The sequence below is a fragment of the Lonchura striata genome, chromosome 3 (assembly GCF_046129695.1).
Source record: "Lonchura striata isolate bLonStr1 chromosome 3, bLonStr1.mat, whole genome shotgun sequence".
In the NCBI taxonomy this organism is placed as follows: domain Eukaryota; kingdom Metazoa; phylum Chordata; class Aves; order Passeriformes; family Estrildidae; genus Lonchura; species Lonchura striata.
The window spans coordinates 15951152-15970047 of record NC_134605.1 but is presented as its reverse complement, the minus strand read 5'-3'; the positions used below and the strand labels follow the sequence as shown (position 1 = coordinate 15970047).

Genomic DNA, 18896 nt, shown 5'->3' with positions numbered 1-18896 from the left:
AGGCTTCTTTCAGCACATTACAATATACTCCGGATTCGAGGGGAGGAGCTGCAACCCGTTAAGGGCGAGGAGTTTTTGTTTTTGTTTTCATTTAAAGCTACAAAACAAATCCCGAAATATCTTAACCGCTCTCTGGAGACACCCATCCCTGTAGACAAGAAGTCGGGGAAAGCTTTTTAGCTCGCACTGCACCAAAAAAATGACCGGAGTGGGGGGAAACGATGGAGCCCGCCGAGGCGGAGGGGACACGGAGGGACACGGCCGTGCTTCGCGCCGCTATCGCAGCGCTGCGTCCCCGCTGCCGGCCGCAGCCTCCCCGCAGGGTCACTCCGTCCCTGTGAAACCCCGCCGGGCTGTCCCGCCGTGCCGGAGGGGGGCCGGAGGGGCGTGGGGGCCGCGCAGCGCTGCGCGCCCCGCGGCGGGGCAGAGTGCGGGGCCAGGAGCCCACGGGGAAGGAGTGATTTTCCGTGGCGGACAGAAACACCAACATCGCTGGGTAGATAAGAAAATGGAATACTGTATTTGATTTAGAAAGTTTGTACATATAGATAAACACGCAGTTAAGGAAACAATAGTTTAAGCGTCCTACGTGGAGTTTAAGAAGAGACCCCCCAAAGCTGCTATGAAATACTCAAAATAGCTTTTGCATAAGATAACTACAGTTGCACCCTAAGCTTTTTTTTTTTCTTTTTCTTTTTTTTTTTTTCTATAGCTGAGGTCCCTTTTGGAAACCTAGCACGTCAGATTTTGACGGCTAAGTTTGGGCAAGGAACACCGAGTCAAGGAAAATAAAAAGGAGAGAGAGAGAAAGGGTTGGAGGGAGATAGAGAGAGGGGAGGAAGAAAGAGGAGAGCAAATATCATATACAAGCATTTCTACACATATATTACAAACTGGGAAAATGACCGCATCATTAAGATATACATAATTCATATAAAATTTTGAAATAAAAATAAAAATCTGTTACAGTCATAACTATTCTTTTTCCACATTTATAACCAGTACCCACACAGGCAGTGACAGAAGTGTAGAAAAAAAGGTGCTTACGAATAAAATGATTGTCTGCAGAACAAAAAAACAGAAAATTGCATCTTGGCTGGACCATCACTCGGACTAAAAAAAAAAAAAAAAAAAAAAAAGACAGAGAAAGAGAGAGGAAGAGAGAAAGAGAAATAGGACCAACAAAAAGGTGATAAACATTTGTTATTTCCCTCTTCAAGGAGTTCCTTTTAAATTTTTTTTTTTATTTTTGATTTTTGTACAAATTCGATCGGAGTTTGCATTTGTTTGTCTGGTTTCTGTTTGTTTTCCTTTACTATAGAGAATATTTTTTCCCAGATACAAATTTAATCATCATCATCATGCAAGTGGGTGAAATGCGTCCATGGAAAAGCGCAAAGGAGAAATCGTGCTTGTCCTAAAAAGAATACAATTGTCACTTTTGCTTTGTTTTTTTTTTTTTTCTTTCTTTCTTTTTATATATATAATAATTATTATTTCCCGCCCTCCCCCCCCACCCTTCCCGCTGCAGCACCAGCGTTTGTGACTGTTGAAGTTTTAGCTCCATCTCTTGGTGGTGGTGTTGGCTGACGGTGGTGGTGGTGGATTCTCTGATCCCTGTCTGTTTGTTTGCTATTATGTTTGGGTCGGGTTTGGCCTTTTCTTTCCTCCCGGCTGTGTGTGTGCGTGCATGCGTGTGTGTGTCCTGATTCTAGGTTGCCTCGGTTTGTTTTTCTCGGGACGGGGAGAGGGTGCTTGGCTGTTTGGATTTGGATATTTTTGTTTGTTTGTTTTCCGATATCATACATCACATTCCGAGTCGCTGGAGGTTACCGAGAGGATGGAGGTGCCCGTCTCGGCTCTTTCTGTCAAACTGGAGACGCTGGTGGTCGGGCTGGCCGCCGTGGACGGAGACTCGGCCGAGCTGTGTGTCGGGCAGCCGGGCTCTGCCAGCGACCGCATGCCGCTCTGTCCTATCGCCTGGTGCTGGAGCCTGCATCGCGCCGGGAGACAAAACAACAGCACAGCCCCGCTCAGACACCGGGCGCGGCCGAGGGGACGGCGCCCGCCCGGCCCTGCGCCCTCCCGGCCCGGCCCGGCCCTGCGCGGACCCGCGGGCGCAGGGCGGGCCCCGGCCGCTCTCCCGCGGCGCGGAGCGGCGGCGGCGCGCAGGGAGCGCCGGGCCGAGCGGCCGGGCCGCGCTGCCCCCCTGCCGGGCAGGCCGCCGCGGGGCACGGAGCCCGGGGCACGCACAGCGACAGGGGCCGCGGTCTGAAACGGGACGGGGACAAGCACTTCCCTGGGCCCGCCTTTGAAAAACACGAGCAGCGCCTTCTCTTTCCCCGGACTGCCATTCATTCCTCCCCGCAACACGGCGGGCCTAGGAGAAACCGTGTGTGGGTGAGCCCCTTTAGCACTTGGGCACCGCGAAAAGCTTCAAGGAGCGGTCCGAAGCGGGCAAGAATCGTACTAGAACCCCATTTTGTGCTCTAGCCAGCACCTGCCTAAATATTTCCCGGTGCACACACACTGTGAGTCTGCGGTAGGGAAGGAGGGAGGTCCTGTCCCAGGGACTCAGCGCTATGAATAAAATAAAAGAAGGAGAATGTGGAACAAAACGCTACTCTCCCCTCGAAATTTAAGTCATTTTTTTCATCTGAAAGCCATAATCAGCTTTAAAGCGCTTGTTCTTTCATTTCTTTCATTGTTGATGCTTAGGGGAATATTATCTTTGAATTTTTTTTAGAGGCACTAAATATATTTTAGGTACCCTAGCTTATTGCAAATATTCCCCTGGGTCCGTTTATTCCACTCGAAACCCGAAGAAAGTCTAATTCAGGGATAAGAGCTAAAAGTCCTGGACTGAGCAGCCAGCCTCAACCTCTAGCGCCTAGGATTGCCTGTGTGAATCAAAACACACTCTTCGCTCAAATGTTTCTCACCGAGGTATTTTTAAATTTAACTTCCTGCAAAGAACAGAAAAAAATGTAGCCGGTTTATTCTACATTTCTCATTATTTTAAGTTGTCTAATTTCAGGGTCTTTGATTTTTCTCCCATTTACAAATCCTGGTGCATTCATCTGCTGTCAACAGCGTTGAGTCAACAAAAGCATCCGTAGGCAACTCCTGTTTATTTACAGTCCTAAGCTGATCTGTTTTCCATTTAATGGAAATTAAATAGCAAGGCACTTTTAGGTTGCATTTCTCCTACAGAATCTTTAATCAGTAGCACCAGTGCTATAATTAGGAGGAATTTAAAAGACAGCATTTATAAGAAGTTTTTGTTTACACGCTTATAATGGTAGCGAAACTTAAATTAAAATAAAACCAATGTGTCAAACTAAATTAAGGGTCCATTTTCATTTGCAAAATAACTTTTATGACAGTAATGAGAAAGAAAGAAAAAAAGCAAAAGAAAGGAAGAAGGCTGCCTCGCTTTTATCATGGCAAAGCGGAAAGGGGGAAAAAAAAAAGGAAAAAGACACTGAGACACACGCAAATAAATGCAAGTGTAAATGCACAGGAAACACACGACCAGGAGGCCAGGTCGCCATGTGGTGTAAACATAGAAGTGGAGATACAGGGGGGAAAAATTCCCGGTCTCTTAAATATATATATTTTTTTTGTTGTTGTTTGGGTTTTGGGTTTTTTTTTGGGGGGGGGGGGGTGTTTTATTTGTTCATTTGTTTTTTCTCTTCTCCATGAGCCAAAGAGCTCTGGGGTATGCCTGTGCTGGTCCCGCTGCGCATGCAGAGCAGCACGAACAATTGGAGCGGAGCCGCCGGCTCCGCCGAAACCCCCTCTGAACCGCACCGCCTGGCTCGGCCTTCCGGCCGGGGAACCGCGCCTGAGACCGGCCAGGCACAAATCCCGGCAAGCCGAAAGCCAAACCGAAGCCCAGCGACCCAGGGCCGTGGGGGTTTCCCGTCCCCTGCCAGCCGCCGGTGCAGGAGGGGAGGGAGGCCGGGAGAGTCGGGCGCTGCCCCCGTCGCAGCCGATGTGCTCCGCGCATATCTACGCACACGCGCGCCCACGGAGCTGCCCACGCCCGCCGGGAGCCTGTCCGCACCCCGAGAGCCCGTGCGGAGCCGGGGCAAGGTTGGAGGCGCGTCAGGCAACTTTGAGCCGTGCCTATCCCCGTCGCATCCCTGTGGCTGCCGGGAGAAGACCTACCCGCCCGGCGGGGGGACCGATTTCTCCCCGATGGAGAGGAGGAGGAGGAGGGAAGGAGAGGCAGAGGCGCGCTGCCGCCCAGGCGGCTGCCGAGCAGCGGAGCGCGGCCGTCCTCCCGCACGGTCCCGCCGCCCACCTCGCCCCCCGCCCCGGAGAGTGGCACGGCAGCCCCACTGACCTGTTTTTAGCCGCCGCTGCTCTGTCTCTTTGCCTTCGGTTTTTGAACCAGTTGCCTACTTGCGTGGGGGTGAGCCCCGTGGCCTGAGCCAGTTCCCTTTTCTTGCTGGGGTTGGGGTAAGGGTCCTGCAGGTACCACTCCCTCAGGAGGCTGCGAGTCCTCTCCTTGAAGCAGTGCGTCTTCTGCTCGCCATCCCAAATGGTCCTGGGCAGCGGAAACTTCTTCCTCACCCTGTATTTATCAACCGGCCCCAGCGGGCGACCCCTTAGCTTCTCGGCCTCCTGGTAGTGCGCTTCGAGCCACATGGCCTGCAACTTGCCGTGGGACTCCTTGGTGAATTTGTGGTTCTCCAGGATGTGGTAGAGGTCTCGGAAGTTGCCCGTGTGGAAGGCCACCACCGCCCGGGCGCGGAGGATGGACTCGTGCTTGTTGATGGCCTCGCATGCCCCCGGCGCCACCGGCAGCGACCAGAGGAACCTCCCCAGCCTTTCTATGTCTCCAGTCTCCTCCAGCGTCTCGCAGACGCTGGCCACTTGCTCCGGGGAGAAGTTGAGTGTGGGCAGCTGAAACATTGACAACTCTTCGTGGGGTGCCCGGGAGCTGCCGCCTCCACCGCCGCCGGCACCGGGGCTGCAGCCCGAGCCGCTGCCGCTGCCGCCGCCGCCGCCGCCGCTGGCGAGAAGGAGGGAGCGGTGGTGCGGATCGGCGGCGAAGTTTGGCAAGAAGAAATGGGTGGGATAAAGCTCTAGCGGGGACCTGAACACCATGGGATGACCGGGGAGAGGGGGAGATAAATCAAGGAGAAAAGAAAGAAAGGGAGGAAGAAGGGAGGAAAGGGCACACGCACCGCGCACGCATCCACACCCGCACACGCACACACAGCCACATAGAGGCACGGGGGCACACACACTCACACGCACACGCGGGCACACGCACACGCGCGCTCACACACACCCCACACGCACACGCACTCACACACACCCGGCCCCGCGCCGCCGCCGAGTCAGGATTCAGTGATTCAACAGCGATCGCCCTAATGACAACAGCCTCATAATATCTCCCCTAAATCCACAGTGAGTGCAGCGCTGAAACATTTTGTTTCGCTTTTCTATTGGTCTTCTGAGTGTCGTTGTGGCGTTGCCATGGCAGCCGCTGCCAATCACTGTCAGCCCTGCCAATCATTACGGAGTACGTAAGGAAGGTTTTTACCACTTCGCCCAAATGCACGGGGGGGAGGGAAGCCGGGCGGTTGGTGGAAAAGCCTGGTTTGTTGTTTGGATTTTTTTTTTTTCCTCCTTAATCTTTGCAACTCCTAATCTCAGCACTTCCCCTTCTCCCTGTCTCTCCCCCCTCCTTCTCCACACCCCTCCTAAATAAGGGATCAAATAATGCGAAAAGCAGTGTGCACATATTTGTTGAATGGGATGAGCAATTAGAGGGTGGAATATTATTGTGATCTTAACGAGCCTCGTTAAAGCTAAAGGAGATATGGGGGAAAAGTAAATGGGCCAGGCTGGGATACACGTTCGGATAAAGGGCTCCTAACTGAGACAATTTACACATGATTTGCACGTAGTTTCACTTCATTCTGCCTATCTGAGCACTAATAGTGCCGGGGAAGAAAAGAAAGATGAGATCATTAGACCCATCCTCGCGCCGGTGACCCTCCCAGAAACAGGCACATACAGTACAGGCTGGGTTTAGCCCTGGTTCACCGAAGAGTCTCTCCTCCTCTCTCTCGCTCGCTGCCCCTCTCCGCGGAAGGAGGGATCCGCTGTCTGCGGAGTTCCGCGGCCGCTCCGCCGGCAGCCGCCCAGGGTGCCCAGCCCGGATCTGCTCCGGCCGCCCGGCTCCGCGACCGACCCCGGCGGTGTCCCGCTCGCTGCCTCTCCCGTTCCACTCCTCGCGTTCCCTGCCCTCCCGCTCCTTCCAGTCTTCCCTTTCGCTCTCCATTCTCTTCCTTTTCTCCACTTTGTTTTTCTTGTATTCTGGCTTTCCTCCTCCCACTCGCCTCAACTCCCCTCGCCTCTTCCTTTCTCCGGAGCCCAGCGACCTTGCGAGGTTGCTTCTCACCCCCAAATCCACCGGGGCTTTACACTGTACCTCTCCTTTCCCCCGCTGATTCTGCCCCCCAACTTGCAAGACTCTCGTGCGGGGGAAGAGGAAAGGGATGCGAGCCAAACTGGATTTGAGCTTTTTTATTTTTTTTTAATATTTATTTATTTATTTATTTATTTATTTATATGAAATTGAGAGCAGGGAAAATATACATAGTGGTGGTTTGAGTCCATCCCTCAGTAAAACACAGCTGGGTCGTCAGACCTTGCTACCATGGAACTATATTTATTATTAGGTATGTTGCTTTTAAGAAGATTTAATCAGCATCTTGAGCTGGTAACTCTTTTGTTTGGTTTCTGTAGCTATGGAAGTGTGATTTACAGAGATTTGTACGGGTCATGGACATCTTTCCAGACTTACTGTGTATATTTAGACAGGACTTTGCTTGGTGTTAAAAAGTGTATATTTTGAATAGGTTCACACACAGTAGCAAACAATACCGACATTGTAAAGGCATGTACAACGAGTATTGAAACGCAGCATCCAGACTTCAACTAATCTGCCCTCAATAAAGCTGAAATAATTATCCTAAGCCGCCTTTCTAGAAGAAAAATCATTCAGGAATTCAAAACTTTTTTAAAGATCTTTTCTGCATTCCGATGGAGATCGAGGGGTGAGGCTTGGAGCCCAAACTACTTTCAGACATCAATGGAGGGAAGGAGGGGGGGAAGTGAGATATTACAATTAAAATGTGAAAACATAGCGTGACTTGCCCTATCCGAAGGATAATAATAATACTGCTATGGGTGGTAGAAGTTCTTTAGCTGCGCTCCAAACTGGTTGTGATCCTTTCACAGCGCACTCCTCGTGAAATAATTCTAAGTGGCAGATGAATAGGTCCAGTTGGAAGAGCTGCTGGACTGGAAGAAGCTCGCTGTATGACACATTCATCTGATTTCCACTAAACTGTCATCGGTGTGCTACATGGCTTCATAGTCCTAATGGAAATAATTCGCCCTCTTAATTTTTAGTGATCTGCTTAAGCACTTCTGTTAACAGACTTGGGAAAAACTTCTTTTTTACCTTCCCACCTTCCCTGGCTCATATTTCCAGTCGTACAGCTAAGGAGGGAAAGAGACTTCTCAGCCCCTCTACAAATCGACTTGGAGGTATTAATTGGACAACAATATGTTTAGCCAAAGATTTTAATACACACATACACACAAAATCTTTTTCTTTGTAATCCTTTCCTTTTATGTAAAGGATTACAGAGGGGAGAGTGGGGGGAATTCCTGCGGGAGTTTCTTAATATTTCATTCCATTTTACTTTGAGCTGAAAATTAAACTACCTTAAAATGTATGTCCAGAATAACATCCAAACCGCCTCTGTAGTTTTGGGTTGGTTTTTTTTTTTTTTTTAATCTCACGGACTATCATACTCTGGTCGTTCAGCTTTAGGTTGCAACCCCTCTATTAGTATTCCTGATGAATCTCTAAAAGCTTCTACATATATTCTTTCTTTCTCTCTCTTTCTCTTTTCCTTTCTCCCCCCCCCCCCCCCTTTTTTTTTTTTTTACCTTTCTCCCCACCAGACATATGAAACATGTAACAACTGCATTTTTGGCGAAAACCGTTCTTCCACAATATCCTTCCGTAGGTTATTTTAATGCATGTATTCTGTGTGCGTGTGTGTTTATAACCAAACAAACCCACAACCCTGCCCATCAGCTAATACCAAGGTCCTCCTGAAGCCCAGTCTCCTCTCTGTGCCGCGAAGGTCCAGCACGGGAGCCCTGCTAGCCAGAGGCCCTTAGGAGGATGGAGCCAGCATCCTCAAACGTTTCCGCCGGCCCCCGCGGCTGGAAGACGCGGGCCACCGAGGCGCGGTGGTCGCTAGCCAGACCTCGGGGAGCAGAACCTGCGCCTGCCCAGCCCGGCCGGGGATTCAGCGCTCCCCTAAGCCTGTTAGGGACACACTCTCATGTCCTGAAATGTGCAAGCAGATAATTGTTGGCGCTCCAGCTTTGTGTGAGGAGGCCAGGGTGTAAATGGCTTTTAATGACTGCAGCTGCTGGCTGCAAACTGTCAATGGGATCGGCTAATGCCGAGCCCGGACCCGCCGGGCGCCCAGCCGCCGCCGCCGCCGGGCGGGCGCAGCCGCGGGCGCGGAGCGGCGCGCGCAGCGGGGCGCCCCGCCGGGCGCGGAGCCGGGCGCGGTCGGCGGCAGCGGGAGCGCGGCGGCGGCGGCGGACGGGGCCGGGCAGAGGCTGCCCTCTCGGCTGGGGAAATCCTTTCCGGATCCTGTAAGTTTGTTACGGGCAGGCGGAGGTCCCGCGGGGAAGCGTCCAGGGGGTGCGCGGCCTCCCCCTCCTTCCCCCCGGCGCTTCCCCACCCCCGCGCTGGGGCCCGGGGTCCGGGGCCGCGGAAGGCGGGGTCCCTCTGCTCTGACGATGGCCGTCTTCTCCAGGCCGGGGAATCTGCCGTCCGTTTCCAGTCAATCTTACTTGGTCCCACATGATTTATTGTTTCAGCTGCTAGAATGACATGTGGCTCTGAAGGGCAGGGGAGCAACCCTCCCCTTCTCCCCAAAAACCTCCCCTAAACAAACCCGGACAAGCCAGTGCTCTCTTGTGGAGGGAGCCGTACGAAGTTGTGTGCGTGTGCGTGTGTGTCGGGCTGCCAACCTGAAGGACTTTTCTGGGGAAGGGAAGCAGAGAGAGAAGCTCTTTTATTTCACTGCTTGTTTTGATGGACGCTCCCAGGAGGCTGCGATTTTCTGCTGCCTAGTTAGTGCCCCTTAATCCTGACTCGGGAGTGACTCAGTCGACGCTTGCAAGCGCTGATTATTTTTTTTTTTTTTATCAGGGGGAGGCAGTGGTTCAGACGGGGCTGGGGCGTAGCGGTCGAGGTACCGGCGAGAGGAAAATGCAGCACTGCGGTCGCGGCGAGGGGGAAGCCAAAAGGGGGGAGAAAGGGAGAGCCAGGGCAGGTAAAGGAGAACCCATCGCGTTGGTCTTGTTAAGCTATTTATATTATTAATACAACGATTTAACAGGATTTTTTGTCAGTCTTCAGGGGCAAGCGCTGAGCAATTTGTGCGGATGCTATCTTTAAAAACACATCTATCTTCCTCTTCCCTTCCTTTCCTCTTTCTTTCTTCCTCTCTTTCTTTAGTCACGATTTCCCGGGATAAATGAATGCACTTTTGATGGGTGTGTAAGATGTGGCCCATCCGGCTCCCGTAAGAGAGCTCTGTGGATGCGGTGTGTGCTGTACAGGTCGTGATAACAAACAAGTGGCAAGTGATGTTTTTTTTAGTTGCTTGGATTGGCTTAAGAAGTCGAGGGGGTATTTAACTAGTGTTCCAAAATACTGCTTCAGCTTCCAATTTAAACTTCCGGGGACCCCTCCCAAGATGTATTTTGCATAAACCCTGAGGCTGGATGAGGGAAACGTGAAATACCAACAAATTTTTAATTACTCTTTTTTAAAACAAAAAGTGAGAAAAGGAATGCAGCTCGCCTCAGAGTGAGACGACGGCTTGGGAAGCAGAAAACTCTCCCGAGAAGGTGAGGGAGCCGCAGCTGCCTCCCGGCTGGGCTGGACTGCTTTCCCCCATCCCTCTGGATCTGCTGGCAGCTCCCGCCAGTCGAAAGTTACCTGCTCTGCAGCAGAAGCAGCCGTACAATCTCTTGCTCCCGAATTAAACACAACTCTTAATGATGTAGCATTATCAACAAGGGACACTTGATTGACTGATCTAGGTATGATATATGTGCTTGGCGTCTAAATTAAATATTAAGTGAAATACTTAGCTCTAATTAGAAATCGTAACCTAGCGATGAAAACTTGAAGAAACAAATTGCGGGGGGAGGAGGGGACAGGCTTTAAATGCTGCGGAGAGGAAAGTAGCGGTGATGTGTACAGAGTCTGACATATTAGTAACAAGCAGCAACTTCGAAATGATTGACGTGTCATTAAAGCCATCAGGCTGATTTTAATAAATCTTCAAGAAAAAAAAAAAAAAGAAGGAAAGAAAAGCGAAGAAAAGTGTGGAACCTCGCAGACAGGTTATTTATTAATCAGTACATTAAATCCGAGAGAAACACAATTAGAATGGGGGGGAGAAGAGAAGGCGGGGGAAAATCTGTTGACGAGTTTTGCAAATAAACGTCCATAAAACAGCGACCATCCAGCTCGGGGCTTCTCTTGGAGATGGAGATGTCAGAGCCAGATGCCTTCTCCCCCGAGTGTGCCTTCCCAAGGTAAACAAGCACACAGTTGTCTCAACTTTCTCCTTTAGTACAAAGTTCCTGGTGCGACGGAAAATTTGAATATTTTATCAGTCTCTTGTAGTGACCCTCATTAGGTGGGCATCCTGCTAAGGCCTTGGCGTTACAAGAAAGCTGCCCAATCAGAGCATTTGCACGCCTTGTTAGCGATGGTTAATGAAGCTTCCCCATGCACTCAAAGAAAGGCCCCCTCGATGTAGATTTACCTTATGTCAACTCGTTACTTCTAATGAATCGCATCAAAATTCTTCTCTGAATGGGGCCGAGGCGCCCGGACCGGGATCCCCTCCCCGCCCGGCGGAGCCCACCCCTGCCACCGCCGGCACTTTAGCGGAGGATCCGGGACCAAGGTGACCAGGCGCAGTTTGGCGGTGGGGAGGGGGAGAAGAGGCCGAGGGAGGGGACGGAGCGGAGAGTGCGGCCGGCGGCGGCGGGGGCACCGCAGCCTGCGGGGGGGCTCAGCCCGGCAGCGGCTACCGGCGGGGGCAGCGACTGCGGAGGCTTCGCTGCTGGCAGGTAGACGTTTGCTCTTCGCCTCTAATTTCCAGGCTCCCCCCACCCCAACCCCCCACCTCCCCGTCCCTCCGGGCTGGCATTTTAAAATCAATTAGTATTTTCAATTCTTGAGGTGAATTACTCAAACAAATGTTTGGGAGACCCTGAGGGAGAATTTGGCCGTGACAAAAGGTTTGATTAGCTTTATTTCCCCCCAAAAGCAACAAAGGCGTAGGGCTGCGAGAACAATCCGCTACATCAGGGCATGTTCAATTAAATGAAAGTCATTAGCTTCGCCGTGAAAGCACTACCTTTAAAATCAGATGGGGCGGGCGGGAAGGGGGGAGTGGGTGTACTCTGATAATTGTGGCTGGAGGATTTAACACTCCCCCTCCCCCTATACACACAAAGCCCTCCAAAAAGAAGAAGAAGGGGGGGGACCCAAACCCAACACTTCACCCTTTGGAAATTTGTGCTCAGTCTAAACAATAGGAAGCCCATAATGCAGATTATAACACTCACTGACTCGAATCCATTATCTGCCCTCCACACTGTCTATATATTGATTTCCATATACTTTCTATTGCTCTCAATGACTGAGCAAAGCTCCAGTTAAGAGCCCGCGACACACAGGAGCGCTGCTTGAACTACATCTCACCAATACAAGCCGGAGCCGGTTGTAAACACGAAATGCTCCCACTTTCCCGGTGTAGCTGTGAACAAGCACACTACCACCCCTCCATCCCCGCAAGGAAGCTGGCTGCCGGGCAGAGCCGGTGGGTGCGCTGCCCCGGGGCCCCCTCCCGCCGCGGGGAGCGTGCGGATCCCCTCGGAGCCGCGGCTAGGTGCGCACGCCCGTGCCCACGGGAGGAATCCCGGGGCGCCCCGTCCCGAGAGCGCCGGGGCCGCATGCGGGGTCTGGGTCCCCTCGGGGCACAGAGCCGGCACCGCCGGGCGGGCAGAGCTGGGGAGCTCAGCTCCCCGCCCGTGGCCCTCCGCCAGCAGCCCCTCTCCCCAAGACCTGGGCTCTTAATGAGGGATGACGGTGGTTTCTCTAACTTTGAGACCCAACAGAGCAGAACTTCCCCAAGGCAGGATCCTCCGGACGGTAAGTTTGATATTTAGATTAAGATCACTTCCTCACGGGCTCCTGTAGTGTGCGTGTGAGTATGTGAATGTGAGGAAGACGAGGAGAGGGAGCAAGCTCAGCTCAGAGTGACCATAAAAGAGAGAGAAGAAACCACCAAGAGCACGACTTGATTTTTTTTTTGGGAAGTGCTCTTAAAGGGAGGTGGGGTGGGAGCGGGAGGCCGCCGAGGCTGAGACGGGGAGCGCAGTCGAGCTGCCCCTGCCTCTTCGCAACCTCCCTCTGCAGGGCATTGCTCCAGGCCGAGGGTAAGAAGGTATCGAGAGGGTTAAAGTGCCGGGCGAGAAGTAGAAATTTGGAAGCGAATATGTGTCGGGGGGAGGGGGAGTAAAGCGGTTATTCTGCTGCTATAAAGACCCCAAATAATCCACTTGGAACCTGTATAGATCGGAGAGATCCGGGACAGCATCTTAAATGGTCACATCTCCTCTCCCCCTCCCCCTCCCCCCCCCTTTAATGAAGATTGTTAATTTGCTTCGAGGCGGTGCTCTGGGTTGATAAGTCCTCCCCAGCTAATATGTTAAAGTTTAAATACCAGCAGGTGCAAATTCACTCTACTTAAGGCTATAAAAATAATGCCGAAATTCAAGAGCACAAGAAGTCAGCCTTTGTATTGTGATTTATAAAAGGGAAATTGCGCTATACATAGCCAACTATTTACCAAAAAAACCCAACCCCCAAAGCCCTGAAAGTGCTAAACTCTTCTTAATGATGCCGAAGGTGAAGTTGTTTCATATTGGACAAAATGGGAATTATTCTTTGTCATGTAAATCACCCTTCACTTGACCTCAGGTTAGAGGATAATGTTCATTCTTAGTTCACACTAAAACTTATTTAAATTAGAGAGCCTGAAGAATCATTTCACCAAATCCGTGTAATAAAGTGAAGAGGACTTAGGGATCTTCATTCAAGAAAAAAAAAAAAAAAAAAAAACCAACCAAAAAAAAAAAAAAAAAACCCAAAAAAAACCCAACCCGTGTGTTAGGAACGTGTACTTTAAAAATTGGTATTTGCCGCAAACCTCGAGGATTAGGGAGTTTTTATTTAATCAAGTTATGCCCCTTGGATTTCCTGAGAAATGTGTATATAATTTCTCATAACAAGATTAAAAGAAAGGAAAATATATGAATCAAAGGAGCTATAGATACACAAAAGACCTCCAAGTAACAATTACTGTAATACATATTTTAAAATAGGAAAAGAAATGAAAAGATATTTAACAATTGTGTAAAACAGAAATGAAGGTTTGATAAAGAAGATGCAGCTTGCGGTGCTATTTCATTCGATAAATATACTTTTGGCGTGGAGTGACAGGATGTGTTATTTTGACACAAAATGAAAGCGTTACTGCAGATACAGAGACACAGATATACACGAAGACAGCTGTATACACTCATTTATAAATTAGTAGGTGCACGTGGAAGGAAATCTGAGCGTCTGTACTTTCCAAAGCAGCACTGAAAAATATCCCATAGGTGAGGTACTGGGCTGAGGTAGGTTTAATATTGAAGTGCTAGAGATTATTGTAAATCAAATAAAAATTCGACACGCACAGACCCATTAGAGGATTTAGTGGTGAGGAGGGAGAGATTTTCCAGGGCTTTTGTTGCTAATGTTTCAATGCTAGGCGCTAACTTTAAGAAAAGTGTCAGTGGAATAACAAATTGAGGGCATGAAAGGCCACGGAGAGAAAGCAAGCAAGGATGCTCTTGACTTCTTAGCAGTTGCTTAGAAAGGATCTCGAGCTTAATATGGGGACTCAATCAGCGCAGAGCACAAAGCTGGGCAGAGGGAAGTTGGGCTCAGCACGTGCACTTTGGTCAAGTCGCTCGAGTGAGCACCGGAGGGGGGTCGCGGCGGGCGCGGAGCCTCCCCGGGCTGCACCCCCAGCCCCCCGCGCCTGGCACCGGCGGCCGCGGGCGCCGCCTTCCCGCATCCCGGCCCGGGGCTGCCGCCGCGGGTGGGGACGGGGGTGGGCAAACGCACGCCAGGGGCTGTGCTGAACCGGTGCCCCTCTTTCGCCGCTGCCACAGGGCAGGAAAAAGCCGCCTGCCCGGGACAGGCGCGGGGGCCGAGATGGGGGACTGGATAGAGCGCAACTTGTCCCTTTACTGGAGCACCAGCAGTAGGTTTTGTTAAAAGACCCTGCCATCAAATTCGGTCTCCCTGCGAGAAGCAGCCGATTTTAAAGCCCGTCTGTAAAGATTTTTAACAGCTTAACGAAATAGCAGAGATAAGGGAAACCTGGAAGATGCTCCCAGGACATGAGACCTTAATGTGCTCCTTCAGCGGCGGAGGGAGCTCCATTCTGTTCCCTGTACATATTATACTGCAGACAGGGCTCGATATATACTCTATTTAATCTTGCTCTGTGACAGAGCTGTTTAAGTGTATACCATGCCTACGTTCTTTGTATCAAGACCAAAAGGATGCATTGTTGAAAGAAAACTATTCAAAATCTTTCATCTGATAGAAACGATCCAGCAACTGTGAGGCAGCTACAGCACAATGGTTCTGTCTGCATAATAGGTACCTCATAAAAATACAGCATGTCATTGCAACAAGAAGTTAAAAGTCTTAAATGCATCCATCTTATATATTGCATGAAGTCAATAATATTCTAACCTCTCCTGCACCCCGCCATTAAATGGTACACGGCACTTTAAAATCGAGGGCATTGTGATTGAAATCCCAGTCTCTAGCAGAGAAAGAGGGGAGCAAGGTAAGTTAGCAAGGGCCATTACAGATGTAATGACCTCAGGGTAAATATTCATTAGGAAGAGGGGATTCGTCTTCTAATACCCAGTCTATTTTCTTTGGAATGCAATATCACGGAGAATAATGTGGTAGCAAGACCCAAGATTTAAAAGGAGATCATTACTAAGTATGTTGGGAAGAGTTTGGGAGATCCTTTTTTTTCCCCAGACACTTTTCTCAAGTGGGACGCAAATGCCAGGAACAGCAATTTTTAAAAATCATCTTTCTAAATTTATTCGGAAAGCTAGAGAAGCTTGCTCCTTGGTTAGCCCCCGGCAGCAGAAAGAGGAGAACATTTAAGCAGCTCGGTGAGCAGCCCTGCCTCTCTTTTCCCTTGGTAGGTGCACTTAGACGGCGGCAAGAGAGCCTGCACACCCCCCGGGGACAGAGTTTGCCTCCTGAACTACACTTCTCTTAATGAAGAACAGTAGCTCCGACCTCCAAACCAACTGGGACTGGCGCTTTAAAGTAGCTGCGAACAGTGCTCCCGTGTCTCAACATGGTCACGTAGGAATTTGAACCTTTTAATTTCCAGACACAAGGAATAACTCCCTCGGAGCACCGGCTTGGTTTAGGTGGTCGATTGTTGGGTGTTTCGGTCGGAGTTTTTGATTTTTTTTTTTTTCTAATAAGGTAGCGAGGGAAGATGGGGTACTATTCCCTTGTAGACACAGAACATAAAGGGGAAGAAAAAGCCTAGCCGGGGCATATTTGGCTGTGGGGAACCTGCCCGAGCCGCTCTGCATCCCCGGCGGGATAGCGGTCGGGGCTGCGGGCGCTGCCGCCGGCCCGGCCCAGCCCTCACCCCGGCCCTGCGCGGCAGCCAACGGGCGCGTCGCCTGGTGTGACCTTCGGGGAGCACATTTCAACTGCTAAACACCGAGAAAAGTGCTTCTCTCTCTCGCAGGCGCCATATTACCGCCGGGAGCCGGGGCTGGGGCGGGGGGAGGGCGGGTGCGCAGTTAGTCTAGTTTTCCGCAGTTGTTAATTCAGACTGGACGAGCACTCGATGGCTCCATAAAAAGAAAGAAATAAAGAAAGAAAAAAAAAAAAAAGAAGAGTACTTTGGGATTATTCTTTTCTTCTTAGCCTCCCCCCCCCACCCCACCCCAGACCCACCCCCCTCCCCCGGCTATCCCCCCTTTTCGAGGGGATGCACTTTGTAACACTGATGCCTGCTCTGGGACCCTGCGGAGCATCCTCCCCCTTCCCGCCCGCTGGGAAAGGGGGTGCGCGGGGGGCGATCCCCGAGAGCACGGGGTGTCACGGGGGCCCTGCCCAAGGCCCCGACACTCGCCTTGCCCGAGGGCCAGGCACCCCCGGGCAGCGCCCGAGAGCGCCCAGCTTCCCCCATCCTGCTGCTTGCCGGGGAGGGACTGGGAAAACTCCCTAAGCCTTGCTCCCTCCGCACACACCCTGTTTGTGCTGGAAAGGCTATGAGGCTCAAAATGAGAAAATACCCCCAGCAGCTCTTTCCCCCGGTGGAAAATTATTTCCTAAGCTGTGGGTCTGCACTTCACTGAGCTCTCTGCTCCCTCACTTCTCACAGAGACCTACTCCTTAGTCAAGGGCGCTCTTTTGTCTTCCCCTCTGCGCTTTTTTTTTTTTAATTGTGAAAAAAACTAACCAACCCCACCCAAAACTCGACGACAACAACTTCTGTAGCTATGCAGAAGTGGAGGAAGCAGCACCGCAATCGCGGCAGGGACACAGAGAAGCCGGACCGAGCCGCTCCTCCCCTGGGCCGCGGGGCCGGTGCTGTCCTAAAGATTCAAGTCCTCTCAGGATTTCGGAACAAAGGCAGCCCAGCCCAACTCCGCCACGCACGAATCTCCATTGTAATCCTGGGCTTATCCTTTCCCCCCCCCCACTCCCCTTTCTTTATGTGCCCTGTTTTCCAGCCTGCAGTTCCTGAAGGTCAGATGGAGAGGTCATAGCTCTGCATCCTCTATAAATAGATTTTGATATTTAGACAGCTATTGCTACTCGATATTAACTTACAGGATAATGGCGAGAGATACCGTATGCGCTGAACCTGTTATTCACGAGTGAGCAGCATCTGTCGAATACAATTCTCGTCTTTTTGCCCTGTTTGGCTCTAGCACACATCAATAGGGCGAAGGACGTCTTGAGGCTGGGGTAGGGACGGGGAGCAGGACGGCTCTGCGGGGGCAAAGTTGCAAGAACAGTGTTGAAACTATACGAGGACTTAGAGAGCTGAAGTTAAGAGCCAGGTCGGCACAGACCGGCTCTGAGCGAGTGCAGAACCAATTCAAGAACGGCTGCATAAAGATTCCAGCGGGCTTTTGACATTTCACATTAAAATATAATGAATGTTGCTGAGGTGGAAGGGTCTTTCCTCCACACACTCACAGCCCTATTTCCCCGATTTCTGACTTTTAAAATAATAGGTTCGAGGTGGAGCTGAACCAGAGGCTCAGTGCTCATCACTAACCCTTTCACTGTTTACAGAGCATTCAAGAGAAGGCAAGGTCTCCAAATGTGGGCAATACTTTGAAAGGAGCACTAAGAGTTCTCATTTCCTTTTCAGAGAGCATCCCCTCTTCTGGTTGCTCCCAAATCCTTCTCTGCCTTTCGCCACCTGCGAGGCAGAAAGGCCTTTACACTCCCGGCCGTCCTGGGTGCCGGCACTTTACTTGGCAGCGCGATTAAAATGAAATTCACGGCCGGGACTCAGGCTGAGGCTTTAGAGCAAACCCACGCGCAGCCGGGATGCGCCGGGATGCGCCGATCGGGGACAGCCAGCGCTTTGGGAACTGGTGGAACTGGCGGGCAGCGGCGCTGGCCGTGCCCCCGCGGGACGGGGAGAGGAGTCTGGCCAGGCTAAAAATACAATTTTTCCCTCGTTGTGCTGGCTCACGCGCGGGTACTGCTCCCTCTGCAAAAGCTGTTCCCCTTATCGCTGTCGAGACCGCAGTTTTAGAAACTAGTTGTGATCAAGATCTTGTGTAGCAGGACGGGGAAGTACGCAAGCGTTTCCATCTACTTACCTGGGCATGGGAGGGAAGAGGGGGAGGGTCATGAAAGGCGCCGATTGTGTGTGGATTTTGAGGTTAAAAAGAGGTAACCTGGGGAAGGGGAGGGAGGAAAGGCGCTGAGTGGCTTAATTTAATCAATAAAATATCTGAAATAGTTGTCGAGATTTGATTCTCCCGTTTGCTAGTTTAACTTGCCCTTTAATGCTCATGTGTAACATCTGTTACTGTGCGCGTACAACTGCATTTTGGAGGTGGTGTGCGCTTTATTTTGAGAAAAGGGATAATAGCCAAGGAAGAGACAAAATATGCAGTTTTTAGATGCTGCGACTTTCTAGAGCCTTGAGGGTTTACAACCAGCTCAGCAGCAGTGAAACAAACTTGCTGTCAGAAGTTTACCGACGCTCAGGAAGCAGGAGCGCAGCTCGCTGCCCGGCCGGGGACCGCGGGCTTTGTTCCGCGGGGAACGAAGCCACGGGAGCTGCCGTGGCGCTGTCCCCGGCCGGCAGGCCCGCTGGCCGGAGAGCTGGCGGAGCACGCTCCCGGCGGGGCAGGTGTCCCCTTCCAGGCCGGCCCGGGGAGCCGCGGCCGCCCTTGGCCCGCCGAGAGAGGCGGCAGCGCTTGTGCCCAGAGCCCGACGGAAGAGGCGGACGCGACTTTTCTGTGCGCTTTTATGGCTTGCCTGCGAGGAAAGGTGCAGTCTCTTTCCCCCCTCGGCCTCCTCCGCCCATCTCTTCTCCCCGGGAGCTCCGGAGGGAGCCGGGAGGGGCCCGGCGCTGCACAGCCGGACACACAGGGAC

General features: G+C 51.5%; 1 protein-coding gene and 1 long non-coding RNA gene across 2 annotated transcripts; one reads left to right on the top strand and one right to left on the bottom strand.

Annotated features, from left to right (window-relative positions):
* Window positions 1–497: 497 nt before the first annotated feature.
* Window positions 498–5396, bottom strand: SIX3 (SIX homeobox 3). Its single transcript, XM_021526462.2, has 2 exons — window positions 4352–5396; window positions 498–1993 (listed from the first exon to the last, which is right to left on the bottom strand). The coding sequence occupies exons 1-2, from the start codon at window positions 5116–5118 to the stop codon at window positions 1801–1803; spliced, it is 960 nt and encodes a 319-aa protein (XP_021382137.1). The 5' UTR covers window positions 5119–5396; the 3' UTR covers window positions 498–1800.
* Window positions 5397–9114: 3718 nt separating this feature from the next.
* On the top strand, window positions 9115–10223 carry LOC116183456 (uncharacterized). The gene is made up of 2 exons (XR_004148090.2): window positions 9115–9398; window positions 9910–10223. It is a non-coding gene; the product is annotated as an uncharacterized LOC116183456 (long non-coding RNA).
* Window positions 10224–18896: the final 8673 nt, after the last annotated feature.